Source organism: Sus scrofa, chromosome 18 (assembly GCF_000003025.6).
Source record: "Sus scrofa isolate TJ Tabasco breed Duroc chromosome 18, Sscrofa11.1, whole genome shotgun sequence".
Taxonomy (NCBI): domain Eukaryota; kingdom Metazoa; phylum Chordata; class Mammalia; order Artiodactyla; family Suidae; genus Sus; species Sus scrofa.
Window position 1 is genome coordinate 7,667,172 of NC_010460.4, and position 15,677 is coordinate 7,682,848.

Sequence of the window (15,677 nt, forward strand, 5' to 3'; positions counted from 1 at the left end):
CGCCCACCCCTTCTCCTCTACCCTTCCCAGCACTGGCGCCTTGTCTCTCCGGCAGATCCAGCTCTTCTTCCAGGTTCCCTCTGATGTGGCTTTCCACTCCCCAGCCCTTAGCGTATTGCTACCTCCACCCACAACGCTCTGCTTCCTAGACTCCCAGGCAGTTTCTGCCCCACCAATCAGACAGACTGCTTCCTAGACCTCCAGGGTGGTCTCTTCCCTGCGAACCCAACTGACCGGTTCCTAGTTCCCCAAGCAGTCTCCGCACTGCCCACCCCAGCCCATTCCCCCAGGACTAACCTCTGGAGCCGAGGTCTAAGTGCCCAGCCCCCACCCAAGCGTCTCTGTTTTTGGTGCCAGCAGTTGGGATGATCTGTTTGGTTCTCACTCTGCTCTTCAGATCTCAGACTTACTGCTGTGCTCTTCTCTGCATCTGGAGATCCCTCCGATTCAGTTGATCTTTCTGTCAAGTAGGTGACTTTCCAGGGTGTGGGGTCCCTTTCTGCTCCACAGTTCCCTTTCGCGAGCACCCGTCCCGTCCCAGTTCCCCTTCTCTCACTCTCCTCATTTTCTTGTTTTACCCAGTTATGTCATGAGATTCTTGCCATTATTGGAGTTTAGGTTCTTCTGCCAGCAATTGTTCTGTGCGAGTTGTTTAACCTGTAGATGTGTTTTTTGTTGTTGTGTTTGTGGGAGAGGGCGAGCATGTCCCCCTACTCTTCTGCCATCTTGCCCCCTCATTTTTTTTCATTTTTAAAGTTTTACTGAAATATATTTGATTTACAATATTGTAAGAATTTCTGCTATACAACAATATAATTCAGTTATACATACACACATATCCATTCTTTTTAAGTTTTTTTTCCCGCATAGGTGATCACAGAATTTTGAGTAGATTTCCCTGTGCTGTACAGTAGGTCACTGTGGACCATGCATTTCATATCCATTAGAGTGCATATGTCTGTCCCAAGATCCAATCCCTTCCTCCCCTCCCTCTTTGGCAACCATAAGTTTTTTTTCAAAGTCGGTGAATCTGTTTCTGTTTTGTAAATAAGCTCATTTGCATCATTGTTTTTTATTTACTTATTTATTTAGCTTTTAAGGGCCACACCCACGGCATATGGAGGTTCCCAGGCTAGGGGTCCAATTGGAGCTACAGCTTCCGGTCTACGCCAAAGCCACAGCAACACCAGATCTGAGCCACATCTGCGACCTACACCACAGCTTGCGGCAATGCCAAATCCTTTACCCACTGAACGAGGCCAGGGGTCGAACCCTCAACCTCATGGTTCCTAGTTGGATTCATTTCTGCTGCACCAGACAGGATCTCTGAGAAGAGGCTTCTTAAATGGCCTAACCACACACCTGGCTCCATGTATTTTCATGCGTCATTGAATAATTTTCCACTGAGCAGTGAACTCATTGATCATCTGAATTTCCTTTTGGTCCTAGAAATTTTATCTTCACCTTCCTTTAGGCTTTTGCTCATCAAAAATTCTTAGCAAATAGTGTGCTTTCAATCATAATGTTATGTACAACATGTACCGATGTGTACAGCAGAGAAAGGCAAGGAATGGCTTCTTCCATCAGTTAAGATCTTCAGCGCATCAGACAGGGTCCTTTCTTGTTCATGCAACCCTGAGTGCTTCAGGGAATTTCATGGAACCCCCTGCTCTAGCTGAGAGGTCAGAATTCTGTAAGACCTCTGTGTGTATAGAGGCAGTCCTGCTCCATGGGGTGTACTGGCCAGCTGTACTGCAGACTGAGGTTCACGGTGTTAATGGAGCCTTGAGTTGCACAAACATCTTGTCCCACAGCTTCCTGCCTAGACCAGGGTTTTTGCACAGGGAGCTGGTGACTCTGCGGGCTGTGTCTTAACTGCTGGCACAGAAATACACAGCAGAGTCGCCTGGCTCCAGGGAGTCGATGTGAAGATATAAATGAGCTTTGTCAGGAGATTCAGGTAAGAAGCGACGTGGAACTGTTTCATTTAGAATGAGCTCCTTGTTATTGTAGATAAACATAATCTCAAGCAATTGTTTGAAGCCTTGCTTATACCAGTACATAGAGTCATGGCTCAGCTTTTGCTCACATTTTAGGGACCTCTTATTTCTTGTCTGTATGATGAGATACTTTGGAGTCTGGAAAACAGCTGTGTCCAAGGTGCCTGAGGAGGAAAGAAGCAGAAATCAGACAAGTCCCAGGAGGTAGCCAGTTGGTAGACATGTGATGAAATGGCTTAGGGAGTCAAAAGACCAAAGCCCAGGACTCACCTGCTCCCAGGAGGCAGAGGACCACACAGCAGAGGAGTCTGGAGCCCATGGTGGAGACAGGGCCACCCAGCTTGGGATTCTCAGAGGTAAGGAGTCCAGGCTGCTGTCTCCACTGGACCTGTGGCGTCACCACCCAGAATGACTTCCTCATCCTCGCCTCTCCCCCAACGTGTTCTCCTCCTTTTGCTGAGTTTGGGATTTCTCACCACAGCTCAAGTGTGGCCAGTATGTTGCCTTGGGGATGTCCCTCTGATGCTCACTCTATGCCAGCAGCTGCCTCCCTTCCCTCTCTCCACCCACAGGACCTGGCCACTTCCTTCCTCCCTCCCATCTGGACCCCTTTCTCAGGGTCTGGCTGGTTTCCCTCCTCTGGAGCTTCTGCTTCTCTCACACAATAATGCAGGATGATCCCACTCAAATCTTGCTTCCTTGAAAAGCGGGATTTAGCCTAGGCAACTCCACCCCACCCCCCAATTATTTTGGGGGTGGTGAAGAGACTGACTCTGAGGTCTCCCCAAGAACCAGCTGCAGACCTTACAAAATGCACTGTTGTTAGTTCAGAGCAAACTCAGTTGATGGGTCCGGGAGGTGGGATGCAGCCCAGCTCTCTGTGAGGTTCTCTGTCCAAGAGGCAAAACCATGTGGGGATGGGAGGGGGGAATAAGTTGCTTTAGAACAGGAGTGATGAGGTCACAGAGGAGAATAATAGCATGAGGTTGGGAAAATCTAAGCGGGGTGATTTTCCTGCCCTTTCATTGGCTACAGGTCACCTTCCTTTTGGTACAAAGTTTACAGCTCGATGCATAGCCGTGTTTTTCAACCCAGCACTTTGGACATACAGCACAGATAATTCTTGGTTTCGGAGGTCTTGCATGTTGAGCAGCATCCCTGCTCTCTGTGTGCCACCTGACAGCAGCACTCTCGATCCCCTGGTGTGACAACCAAAAATGTCTACAGAATGTGATGTGGAGTCAGCCTGGTTAAGAACCACTGTCTCCTTTAGCCCTTCCAGTCTTTGCCTGGGTTTCTGTGGTCAGCAAGGCACAGTTCTCAGGTCTCAGTGCTCCCGGGTCCCTGCCCAGCCCTGGGAAAACCCAAGTCACCTAGGACCCAGAGTAAGACCAGGGCACCATAGCTGCCCACAGAGGCGTCTGATTCTCTCTCTCTCTCTCTCTCACACACACACACTGAGTGGCAACACTGCTGACTACTGGTGAAACCCCTTCAGAGACAAATTCAGTGGTTTGTTTTTCACTGAGCACCCCAATTTACATTCCCACCAACAGTGTAGGAGTATTCCCTTTTCTCCACATCCTCTCCAGCATTTATTGTTTGCAGACTTTTTGATCATGGCCGTTCTGACTGGCGTGAGGTGGTACCTCATTGTAGTTTTGACTTGCATTTCTCTAATGATTAGTCAGGTTGAATATCTTTCATTGGGGGGGGGCTTCCGTATGAGTTCTTTAGAGAAATGCATGTATAGATCTTCTGCCCATTTTTTAATTAGGTGTTTTGTTTTTTGCTATAAAACTCCAGGACACGTTTGTACATTTTGGAGGTTAATCCCTTGTTCGTCGCTTCATTTGTGAAGATTTTCTTCCATCCTGTGGGTTGTCTTTTCTTTCTTCTTCCTCTTTTTAAAAAATGGTTTCCTTTCCCATGCAAAAGCTTGACAAGCACTAGAGACACAACAGTGAACAGAACAGAAACAACCACCATCCAACAACTCCATGCATGCTTTATCTATTGGCTGTCAAGGCATGGCTGGTTAGTGCAAAGCTTGAGTAAGACAATACTGTCAGAGTTGCCATCATGGTGCAGCAGAAATGAATCCAACAAGGAAACGTGAGGTTGCAGGTTTGATCCCTGGCCTCGCTCAGTGAGTTAAGGATCTGGTGTTGCCGTGAGCTGTGGTGTAGGTTGCAAATGTGGCTCGGATCTGGTGTTGCCGTGGCTGTGGTGTAGGCCAACAGCAACAATTCCGATTCGACCCCCTAGCCTGGGAACTTCCATATGCCGAGGGTGTGGCCCTAAAAAGACCAAAAAAAAAAAAAAAAGGCAATACTGTCACTCTCATGATGTTTATGTTCTTATAGGAGCAAAAAAAATTTATAGATTACCCTACACTGGAAATATAAAAGACAAGTTATACAAAAGTTAGAAATATAATCTGTATCAATGCAGTTAAATACTATCCTTCACATGGCTTCCCATTTCCTCATCTATAAAATGATGGGCTGAAATAAATGATGTCAAGGTCTCTGTCCAGTTTGAAAGCTGTATGATCCTGATGAGAGGCACCCATGGATGTTTACTAGTGGCTCTGAGGCAGCCAAAATGTCCCAGGTATCTACACATTGTACCACACAGCTTGCACATGAAGCTTCCAAAGAGAGGAAGGAAGAAGGAAGAAAGGACATATGGAAAGGGAATAGTAAAAAGAAAACTGATGGGTGGCAACATCTGTTAGTGATTCTGACCATATAAAGAAGTAACCATTCTTGAAGTTCCCATCGTGGCTCAGCAGAAATGAATCTGACTAGCATCCATGAGGACACAGGTTCGATCCCTTGCCTCACTCAGTGGGTTAAAGATCAGGTGTTGCCGTGAGCTGTGGTGTAAGTCGCAGACATGGCTTGGGATCCTGCACTGCTGTGACCATGGTGTCAACCAGCAGCTGCAGCTCCAATTCAACCCCTAGCCTGGAACGTCCATATGCCACAAGTGCAGCCCTAAACAGCAAGACAAAACAAAACAAAAAAACAAACAAAAATAATTGCCCAATGGAATGAGAGGAACAAAGAAATGGATTCCTTACACTTATATTCTGACAGGTTCAGCTAAATCAGAGAAGGGGAAGCCTATGCAGAAAGAACAGGGACCTGGGAAGCACCAGGTTTTATTATAGCAAGAAAGTAAACAAGAGAAGAAAAATATGATAATTTTAGCATGAAGATAACTTTATCTACAAAAAGGTAAAGAGGACTTGAGTGAGAAGCAGATGGCTGGAGAACTAGAGCCAAAAAGAAACCGGCTGAATGACATTAGGATTTTTGTTTTGGACATTGGTCATATTTTTGGCCATCCACTGTTTACATGCCTTCTTATGTTTGGACAGTTCCCCAGAGTTTGTGGAAAGAGGCATATGTTAAACTTTTTCTTTTTTTCTTTTTCTTTCTTTCTTTTTGCTTTTTAGAGCCATGCCCACAGCATATGGAGTTTCCCAGGCTAGGAGTGGAATAGGAGCTACAACTGCCAGCCTACATCACAGCTGCCAGCAAGGCTGGATCCTTAACCCACTGAGTGAGGCCAGGGATCAAACCCACATCCTCATGGACACTAGTCAGATTCATTTCTGCTACACAATGGGAACTCCTAAACATGTTTGACGTGTGAACTCTTCCTCCACATTAGAACCAAAACTTGTACCACCGCCTCTGTTTTTTGTGACTTTCATGAGAACAGTACTCCTCCCAGCAGAGCTGGCTCTTTTCACCAGCTCCCAAAGAACGGGGTGAGAGGGAGGGGAAACTGGGCTGTGTGCTTTAGGAAGGAAAATCTCTTGATCCCAATTCTGTCCAGTGTAGTTCCTGGGCACAGATCCCATGATTTCCATCTCATCAGATTCTCTTTCTTCACTGGTGCTTAAAACTGGTTTCTCTTGGTGTGCGAGGTTAGCAAGGACCATGACCCCTCCATTCCACTCACCTGGCTGCTGGTGACTGGTGGCTCTGATCTTGAAAATAAAATCCTCTTATTTACAAAAATGTCAACATGCACATCAGGGCCTACAATCATAAGCCTGCAGATGGACCAATGGCCATTGGTTTCCCAAATGAAAATCCAGATCAGAACCAGATGGGACAGCCTACTAGTCACTCTCCCTTTGCCTCGTAAGTCATCAGTTCATGTTGTTTGCCTGTTCAACCCTTGAAATCTCATCTAACTTCAAATATTTAGATTTGCTATTTCTATGATTATGTGGATCATAAATGTGTATATTTCAAGTCATTTGAAAGTAACATGGGGCAACATTTGACAGAAATTAACCACAATACTATGTTGTGTAACTTTAAAAAATGATCGGACAGTACCTTATTCTTGTTTTGAGGAAGAAGCTGTAGATGTGGGAAAGATCCAGCAGACCCTGAATTCTCAAGCCTTAAGTTAAATTTAGTCACATAGAAGATTCAATATTGAGCTTAGAAGTGTGTGTGTATGTTCCTGCATTTATTTATTTATTTATTTTTGGTTTTTAGGGCCTCATCTGCAACATGTGGAAATTCCCAGGCTAGGGTCAAACTGGAGCTACAACTGCCAGCCACAGCCACAGCCACGTGAGATCCGAGCCAGTGTCTGCAACTTACACCACAGCTCACGGCAACGCCAGATCCTTAACCCACTGAGCGAGGCCAGGGATCAAACCGGAAACCTCATGGTTCCTAGTTGGATTCGTTTCCACTGAGCCACGACGGGAACTCCCATTCCTGTGTTTTCTAATGTTTATAACTTTCAATCAATTTTGAAAGTGGCTCATAATACAGAAAGTTAAGAAACTGAGATTTGCGCATGGAGAAAAGAGTTGGCTGTCTTTAGAAGATCCCTCTGTTCCATCCTGAGATGAACTGCCAGGTTACCTTCACAGAAGGGCTAACAGTTTTTCCTGTTAAATGGCTTGGCCAACCATTCACGTCAGGCAGTATGAAAGAATATATACTGTATAATTCATCAATATTCTGAAGCTTCCTCCTGTTGTATACAACTAGTGTGTACATGAAAGGTAATTTATCACATTCTTGGATTTCCAAAGAGAAAGGAAAATGCCAAATGCTTTTAAAAATATGAAACAAGACGGAGTTCCTATCATGGTGCAGGGGAAAGAAATCTGACTAGGAACCATGAGGTTGTGGGTTCGATCCCTGGCCTTGCTCAGTGGGTTAAGGATCTGGTGTTGCCATGAGCCGTGGTGTAGGTCGCAGACACAGCTGGGATCCTGTGTTGCTGTGGCACAGGCTGGCAGCTGTAGCTCCTATTGGACCCCTAGCTTGGGAATGTCCATATGCTACAGGTGCAGCCCTAAAAAAAAGCAAAAAGAAAAAAAAAAAAAAAGGTGAGAGTCATATTGAAATATATCTTTTGGATGTCTGTCTGTCTTTTTCTCTCTAGATGTTTTGGTATCAAGCGTTTTTGTGTTTGGGCAATTTTAAGGTTCCATGTGGCACTGTAGACAGAGATAGAAGTTGGAGGCAGAGTCCAGAAGGAAGAGTGATGCTGACATTTTGATGGAACCATTTTATCACTATCAGAAGAGAGGTTTCCTATCATTGCTCCAAACTGTCCTGCTCCAGGAACAAAGAGGACCAGTGGCAGAGGGGCAAGAATAAGCCCTTTCTACTTTAACTCCCTAATACTCTGACGTGGGGGATGGGGCACCAGGTCTCCTTTGCCCAGTAAGAAGATGTCCCTAGGACTATCACTGCCTCTGCAAGATCCCCAAGAACCCCTGGCCTGCCAGGCTCACTGCCTGAAAGCCCAGGAGCTCACAGCACACCGGTGTCCTGTTCTCTGCCCAGCCCTGTGCCTGTACCTGCCAGAGGGCTCCCACCCTCCCTACCTCAAACCCCATGCAGGCTCACATGCAACCATTCTGGTAGGCTAGGCTCTTTCCAGGGACACAAACACCTGCAGATCAATCCAAAGCAAAGAGTCTGTGTTATTAACCCCTCATATTTCACAGCCTCTACCCACCATGTTCGCCTGTGCTGCAAACAAACCCAGCCTCTCTCTCAAACTTCCCTTCTTCCTAAATCTCAGGAGAGTCACAGTTCCCCCTTGTGGTCAAAGGGGAAAGTCAGTTCTTCTGAGGGACCGAGACAGGAAGGCTGTTAGAGGCCTTAGAGACGGGGATCACAGTCACGAGGTTGGGGTGGGCCCCTGGCCCTTCCCGCTCAGCCTGATCTCTCAATCTGGGTGAGGCTTACTGTTAGAAAAACAGGAACTCCAGTGATTCCTTAGCATTCTGTTCATACAAGTACATAGAATTATGTTCCAGATGAGGTCCCTTTCCTCCCCCGCCACTATCACCGTGTGTTTTGGTATCTGGGCAATTCCAGTGTCCACTGGGCCTATGAGAACAAGAAGCTACATTCAGAGTGTCTCATGAGGCAGTTCCATGAACAAAGCTAGAAGTCCAAGGAGAGAGATGTCCCTCACCTGTTTCCAGGACTCACCTGCTCCCGGAAGCAAAGGACCACACAGCAGAGGAGCCTGGGACCCTCATCAGAGTCAGACAGGATGGGACCTCATGTCTCCCTGGTCCTGAGAGGGGGCTGCTTGGGGAGTCCCTGTCCCTGTTAGTTTCTACAGCTCACATTCCCCTTTCCCCTCTCACGATCTGTGCCAGAACCTCAAGAGGTGGGTTTGAGCTGGTCTGGCAAGACTAGGTGTGCAGAGGCAAGGTGAGAGGAATAGACCCCCTCCAAACCCCCAGCTACTCAGGGAGGTTTCTCAGCTGCTTTATTTATTCATTTTCTTTATTTTTAAAAAATTATTATTTTTAATAGTTATTTCCCAAACACAATTTTTTTTCTACTGTAAAGCATGGTGACTCCACTACACATACATGTACACATTCTATTTTCACACATTATCATGCTCCATCATAAGTGACTAGACATAGTTCCCAGCACTACATAGCAGGATTTCATTGCTAATCCATTCCAAAGGCAAGTTTTTATCTATTAACCCCAAGCTCCCCAACCACCCCACTCCCTCCGGCCTGGCAACCACACGTCTATTCTGCAAGTCCATGATTTTCTTTTATGTGGCAAGGTTCATTTGTGCTGTATATTAGATTCCAGTCATAAGTGATATCATATGGTATTTGTCTTTCTCTTTCTGACTTATTTCACTCAGTATGAGAGTCTCTAGTTCCATCCATGTTGCTATAAATGGTATTATGTCATTCTTTTTTATGGCTGAGTAGTATTCCATAGTGTATACCACTTATCCCTAATCCAGTCATCTGTCGATGGACATTTGGGTTGTTTCCATGTCTTGGCTATTGTGAATAGAGCTGCAATGAACATGTGGGTGCATGTCTATCTTTTCAGTAGAGTTTTGTCTGGATATATGCCCAAGAGTGGGATTGCTGGGTCATGTGGTAGTTCTATGTGTAGATTTCTAAGGTTTCTCCATACTGATCTCCATAGTGGTTGTACCTGCTTACATTCCCACCAACAGTGCAGGAGGGTTCCCTTTTCTCCACAACCCCTCCAGCATTTGTTATTTGTGGACTTATTAATGATGGCCATTCTGACTGGTGTGAGGTAATATCTCATGATAGTTTTGATTTGCATTTCTCTTATTATCAGCGATGTTGAGCATTTTTTCATGTGCTTGTTGGCCATCTGTACATCTTCCTTGGAGAACAGTTCATTCAGGTCTTTTGCCCATTTTTCCATTGGGTGGTTGGCTTTTTTGCTGTGGAGTTGTATAAGTTGCTTATATATTCTAGAGATTAAGCCCTTGTCCGTTGCATCATTTGAAACTGTTTTTTCTCCCATTCTGTAAGTTGTCTTTTTTTTTTTTTGTTTTCTTTTGGGTTTCCTTTGCAGGGCAAAAACTTGTCCGTTTGATGAGGTCCCATGGGTTTATTTTTGCTCTTATGTCTGTTGCTTTGGGAGACTGACCTGAGAAGATATTCATGAGGTTGATGTCAGAGAGTGTTTTGCCTATGTTCTCTTCCAGGAGTTTGATGGTGTCTTGTCTTATATTTAAGTTTTTCAGCCCTTTTGAGTTTATTTTGGTGCATGGTGTGAGGGTGTGTTCTAGTTTCATTGATTTGCATGCAGCTGTCCGGTTTTCCCAGCAATGCTTGCTGAGTAGACTGTCTTTTTCCCATTTTATGTTCTTGCCTCCCTTGTCAAAGACTAATTGACCATAGGTGTCAGGGTTTCTTTCTGGGTTCTCTATTCTGTTCCATTGGTCTGTCTGTCTGTTTTGACACCAGTAGCACACTGTCTTGATGACTGTGGCTTTGTGATATTGCTTGAAGTCTGGGAGAGTTATGCCCCCTGCTTGGTTTTTGTTCCTCAGGATTGCTTGGGTAATTCTGTGTCTTTTGTGGTTCCATATAAAATTTTGGATTGTTTGTTGTAGTTCTGTGAAAACTGTCCTGGGTAATTTGATAGGGATTGCACTGAATCTGTAGATTGCTTTGGGTAGTCTGGCCATTTTTACAATACTGATTTTTCCAATCCACATGGAATATCTTTCCATTTCTTTACATCTTCTTTAATTTCTTTGATTAAAGTTTTATAGTTCTCAGCATATAAGTCCTTTACCTCCTTGGTCAGGTGTATTCCGAGGGATTTGATTTTTTTGGGGGGGTGCAATTTTAAAAAGTATTGTATTTTTGTATTCCTTTTCTAATATTTCATTGTTAGCATACAGAAACATGACTGATTTCTGAATGTTAATCTTATATCCTGCTGAATTTGTTGATCAGTTCAAGTCATTTTTGGGTTGAGTCCTTACAGTTTTCTATATATAGTATCATGTCGTCTGCATACAGTGACAGTTTTATCTCTTCTCTTCCTATTTAGATGCCTTTTATTTCTTTTGTTTGTCTGATTGCTGTGGCTAGGATTTCTGGTACTATGTTGAATAGCAGTGGTAAGAGTGGACATTCTTGTCTTGTTCCAGATTTGAGTGAGAAGGCTTTCAGTTTTTCTCTATTGAGTATTATATTTGCTGTGGGTTTGTCAAAAATGGCTTTGATTATGTTAAGGTATGTTCCCTCTATACTCACTTTGGTAAGAGTTTTTATCATGAATGGACATTGGACTTTGTCAAATGCTTTTTCTGCATCTACTGAGATGATCATGTGGTTTTTGACTTTTCTTTTGTTAATGTGGTGTATGATGTTGATTGATTTGCGTATGTTGAACCATCCTCGTGTACCTGGGATGAATCCCACTTGGTCGTGGGGTATGATCTTTTTTATATGTTGTTGGATTCGGTTGGCTAAGATTTTGTTGAGAATTTTTGCGTCTATATTCATCAAAGATATTGGCCGATAGTTTTCTTTTTTGGTGGTATCTTTGTCTGGTTTTGGAATGAGGGTGATGGTGGCATCATAGAATGTCTTTGGGAGTGTTCCTTCTTCAACCTTTTGGAGAAGTTTGAGGAGGATGGGTATAAGTTTCTCTTTGTATGTTTGGTAGAATTCACTTGTGAAGCCATCTGGTCCTGGACTTTTATTTGTAAGGAATGTTTATGACATATTCCATTTCATTTCCAGTGATTGGTCTGTTGAGTTGATCTATTTCTTCTTGGTTCATTTTTGGCAGGCTGTAAGTCTCTAGAAAGTTGTCCATTTCTTCTAGGTTGTCAAATTCGTTGGCATACAATTGTTCATAGGATTCTCTTATGGTTTTTTTTTTTTTTTTTTGTATTTCTGCAGTATCCATTGTGATTTCTTTCTCCTTTTTCATTTCTTATTTTGTTTATTTAGGTTTTTTCTCTCCTCTTTTTGGTGAGTCTAGCCAGAGGTTTGTCAATTTAGTTTACCTTTTCAAAGAACCAGCTCTTGGTTTTACTGATTTTGTCTATTGTTTTTTTAATCTCTATTTTATTGATTTCCTCTTTGATCTTTATGATTTCCTTCCTTCTTCTGACTTTAGGTTTTGTTCTTCTTTTTCTAATTCATTTAGGTTTTGGGTTGTCAATTTGAGATTTTTCTTCTTTTTTTTGAGGAAGGCCTGTATTGCTATGTATTTCCCTCTGAGCACTTCTTTTGCAGCATCCCATAGATTTTGAGTGGATGCGTCTTCATTATTATTTGTCTCAAGGTATTTCTTAATTTCCTTCTTGATTTCCTCATTGAGCCATTGGTTTTTTAGCAGCATGTTGTTTAGTCTCCATGTAGCAAGTTTTTTCTTGTTTCTTTTCCTGTGGTTGATTTCTAGTTTCATGCTGTTGTGGTCAGAGAAGATAACTTGAGATAATTTCTATAGTGTTAAATTGTTAAGGTTAGCTTTGTGCCCCAGTATGTGATCAATTCTTGAGAATGTTCCATGCGCACTTGAGAAGAATGTATATTCTGATTTTTTAAAATGTAGTATCCTGAAAATGTTAATGAAGTCTAACTTTTCTATTGTGTCCTTTAGGATCTCTGTTGCCTTATTGATTTTTTTGTCTAGAGGATCTGTCCATTGTTGTGAGTGGGGTATTAAAATCTCCTACTATGATTGTATTCCCATCGATTTCTCCTTTTATGTCTGTTAATATCTGTTGTAGGTATCTGGGTGCTCCTATATTAGGGGAATAGATATTGATGATTGTGACATCCTCTTCTTGAATGGATCCTTTAACTGTTAAATAGTGTCCTTCTTTGTCTTTCTTTTTTTTTCAAATAAGATTTTTTTTTTGTCTTTTTTTGCTATTTCTTAGGCCGCTGCTGCGGCATATGGAGGCTCCCAGGCTAGGGGTCTAATCGGAGCTGTAGCTGCCAGCCTATGCCAGAGCCACAGCAACGCAGGATCCAAGCCGTGTCTGCAAACTACACCACAGCTCATGGCAACGCCAGATTGTTAACCCACTGAGCAAGGCCAGGGATCGAACCTGCAACCTCATGGTTCCTAGTCGGATTCGTTAACCACTCTTTGTCTTTCTTTATGGCCTTCATTTTAAAGTCTATTTTTTCTGATATGGGTATTGCGACTCCTGCTTTCCTGTCTTATCCATCGGCATGAAATATCTTTTCCCATCCCCTCACTTTCAATCTACATGTGTCCTTTGCTCTAAGACAAGTTTCTTGTAGGCAGCAAATTGAAGGTCTTTGCTTTTTTTTTTTTTTTATCCAATCTGCCACTCTGTGTCTTTTGATTGGAGCATTTAGTCCATTGACATTTAACATAATTTTTAATAGATATGTATTTATTTTCATTTTAAACCTTGTTTTCCAATTGATTCTATGTTTCTCGTCTTTTTTGGGTTGGATGGTTTCCATTTATTTTATGCTTGAGTGTTTTTCAGTTTTTGTAAATGTAATGTTTGGTTTTGATTTGTGGTTGCCCTGTTTTTTAAGCACATTAAGCCCTTCCTCTATCTGTTTGCTTTTGCCTGATAATCATATAGGCTCAGACACGTCATTAAAAAAAAGAATCTTTATTTTCTTACTTTCCTTCCCCACATTGATGTCTTTTTTTTTAACATCTTCATGTTTAGATATGTATGCTGGCTTATTTGAGTGATTGCTTTCCAGTTGTGGTTTCCTCCATTCTATTTCTTCTTCTTTTTTTATTTAAAGAAGCACTTTCAGTATTTCTTTTAGAATGGGTTTAGTATTGCTGTACTCTTTTCACTTTTGTTGGAGAAATTCTTTATTTCCCCTTCTAATTTAAATGATATTCTTGCTGGATAGAGTATTCTAGGTTGCAATTTTTTTCCTTTCAACACTTCAAATATATCTTGCCACTCCCTTCTGCTTGTAGTGTTTCTGTAGAGAAATCAGCTGATATCCTTATGGGGGTTCCCTTATAATTAACACTTTGCTTTTCTCCTGCTGCCTTTAGAATCCTCTCTTTAACTTTTGCCATTTTTATTATAATATATCTTGGCATGGGCCTGTTTGGGTTCAGCTTGTTTGGGGCCCTCTGTGCTTCCTGTATCTTGATATCAGTATGCTTTAGATTTGGAAAGTTTTCAGCCATAATTTCTTCACATATATTTTCAATCCCCTTCTTTTCCTTCTGGAATGCCCATTATGTGTATATTGGCCCACTTTATATATCCCATAGATCTCTCATATTGCTTTCATGTTTGTTCATTTGGTTTTGTGTCTGCTGTCCTGATGGTGTGATTTCCATTATTTTATCTTCCACATCACTGATTCGTTCTTCTGCATTATTCATTCTGGTCTTTATTGCCTTAAGCTCAGTTTGTATCTCTGCAAATGAATTTTCTAGTTTTTTTTTTGGTTCATCCCTGCATATTCCTTTAAAAAGGAACTAGAAAATATATTACTGCTCATATCTTCTCTTAATTCCTTCAGTATTTTCAATACCTCCCTTTTGAACTCAGTGTCTCTCAGATTGCAGAGGTCTGTTTCATTGTTGTGTGCTTAGGTGAATTCTCCTGTTCCTTTAACTGGGAATGGTTTCTGTGCTTCATCTTGCTTGTTTTTCTGTAAGTTCAGGGAAGCCAAACTGTAGTCTTATAAGTCTACCTCTATGCAAGAGTACCCCTTTGTATTCGAGGGGGTAACTATTTATTTTTGGTGTGGGAGTTGGAATATTTGCTGTCTCTTTCTTTGGCGTGAGCAGGCAGTTGTTCCCAGGATGCTCAGTGTGTTTTCAGGGAGAAGGAGGCAATGGGTAGGGCCAGCAGTCAGTGCCTGGTCGTTGGGCTCTCAACAGCAGCAAGGACCTGCAGGAGGGTGCCACAGGCTACTCCTAGTTGCAGGGCCCTGGGACGTGGTAATAATCTCAAGCCAGATCTCCAAGGTGATCAGAGCATTTGGCAGGAACAACATCAGGGTGCGTGAGTTCCCAGGGGAATGAGAGCAACAACAGCTTGTGTTTGATTGCAATGCCCTCCTCTGAGGTGATTGGAACCACAAGTGGTCTCTGTTCAGGGACCCCCTATTGGGAGGAGCTATGACCATCTCTAGAGTCAGTGATAACTGCAGTTGTTTACCACCACCACCTGTAGACCATGCATGAAGAAACCTGTCTCACTTAGCCCACATACAAGGTGTTGTAAAGGGTGCTCCTAGTTGCAGGATCCTGGAAAGTGACAGAGATCAGGTGTGTGGGTACTGCCTAGAACGTTTGGCAGTGGCAACAGCAGGGTGGTTGTGTTCCCGGGGGTGCGACAGCACCAACAGGTGTGTTCAGTCACAACGCCCACCTCTGTGGTGCCCTTTAGGTGAATGGGGCTGCAAGTGATTTTTGTTCAGGTATCTCCAATGGCAGTGGGCCACACCCACCTCAAATCATAGATTAACTGCTTGCAAACCATGCAACAAGCACCCTGTCCCACTTAGCCCATGCAGGAGGTGCTGCACCAGTTGCTTCTAGTTGTAGAGTCTTAGGAAGGGACAGCAACCACGTGTCTGGGGGTCCCCCAGAGTGTTTGGCAGTGGCAGCTGCAGGATGGGTGTGTTCCCAGGGGAGTGAGAGCAACAGCATATGGTGCTTGGTTGCACTGCCCCCTTTTCCTTTTTTGGCAACCCCTGAGGTGATTGGGGTCACTGTGGAGCCCACTCACAGGCCCCCAGTGGTGGCAAGCCATGCCTCCCTCTGGCCTGTGAGACAACTACTGCAGTCTGTTCTTGCCACCTGTGGATCGTGCAAGAGGCACCACATTGCACTTAGCCCCCGATGCCCTTAGCCCACACAA

The 15,677-nt window shown here is 43.4% G+C and overlaps 1 protein-coding gene and 1 gene segment (V, D, J or C); one reads left to right on the plus strand and one right to left on the minus strand.

Moving 5' to 3' along the window:
• The window catches only part of LOC100302368 (trypsinogen), a 43,284-nt gene that overhangs the window by 13,635 nt on the left and 13,972 nt on the right, over positions 1–15,677 (plus strand). For 2 of the 5 annotated variants that reach the window (XM_021078461.1, XM_021078460.1), the window contains exon 2: positions 2,097–2,356. The exons of the other annotated variants lie outside the window; for them this stretch is intronic. The gene's annotated coding sequence lies outside the window, so the exon portion shown is untranslated. The remainder of the gene's footprint in view (positions 1–2,096; positions 2,357–15,677) is intronic. 5 annotated transcript variants of the gene reach the window in all.
• On the minus strand, positions 1,256–2,893 carry LOC102166836. The segment is given in 2 exon segments: positions 1,256–2,164; positions 2,271–2,893. Coding segments are annotated over 2 exon segments (444 nt in total).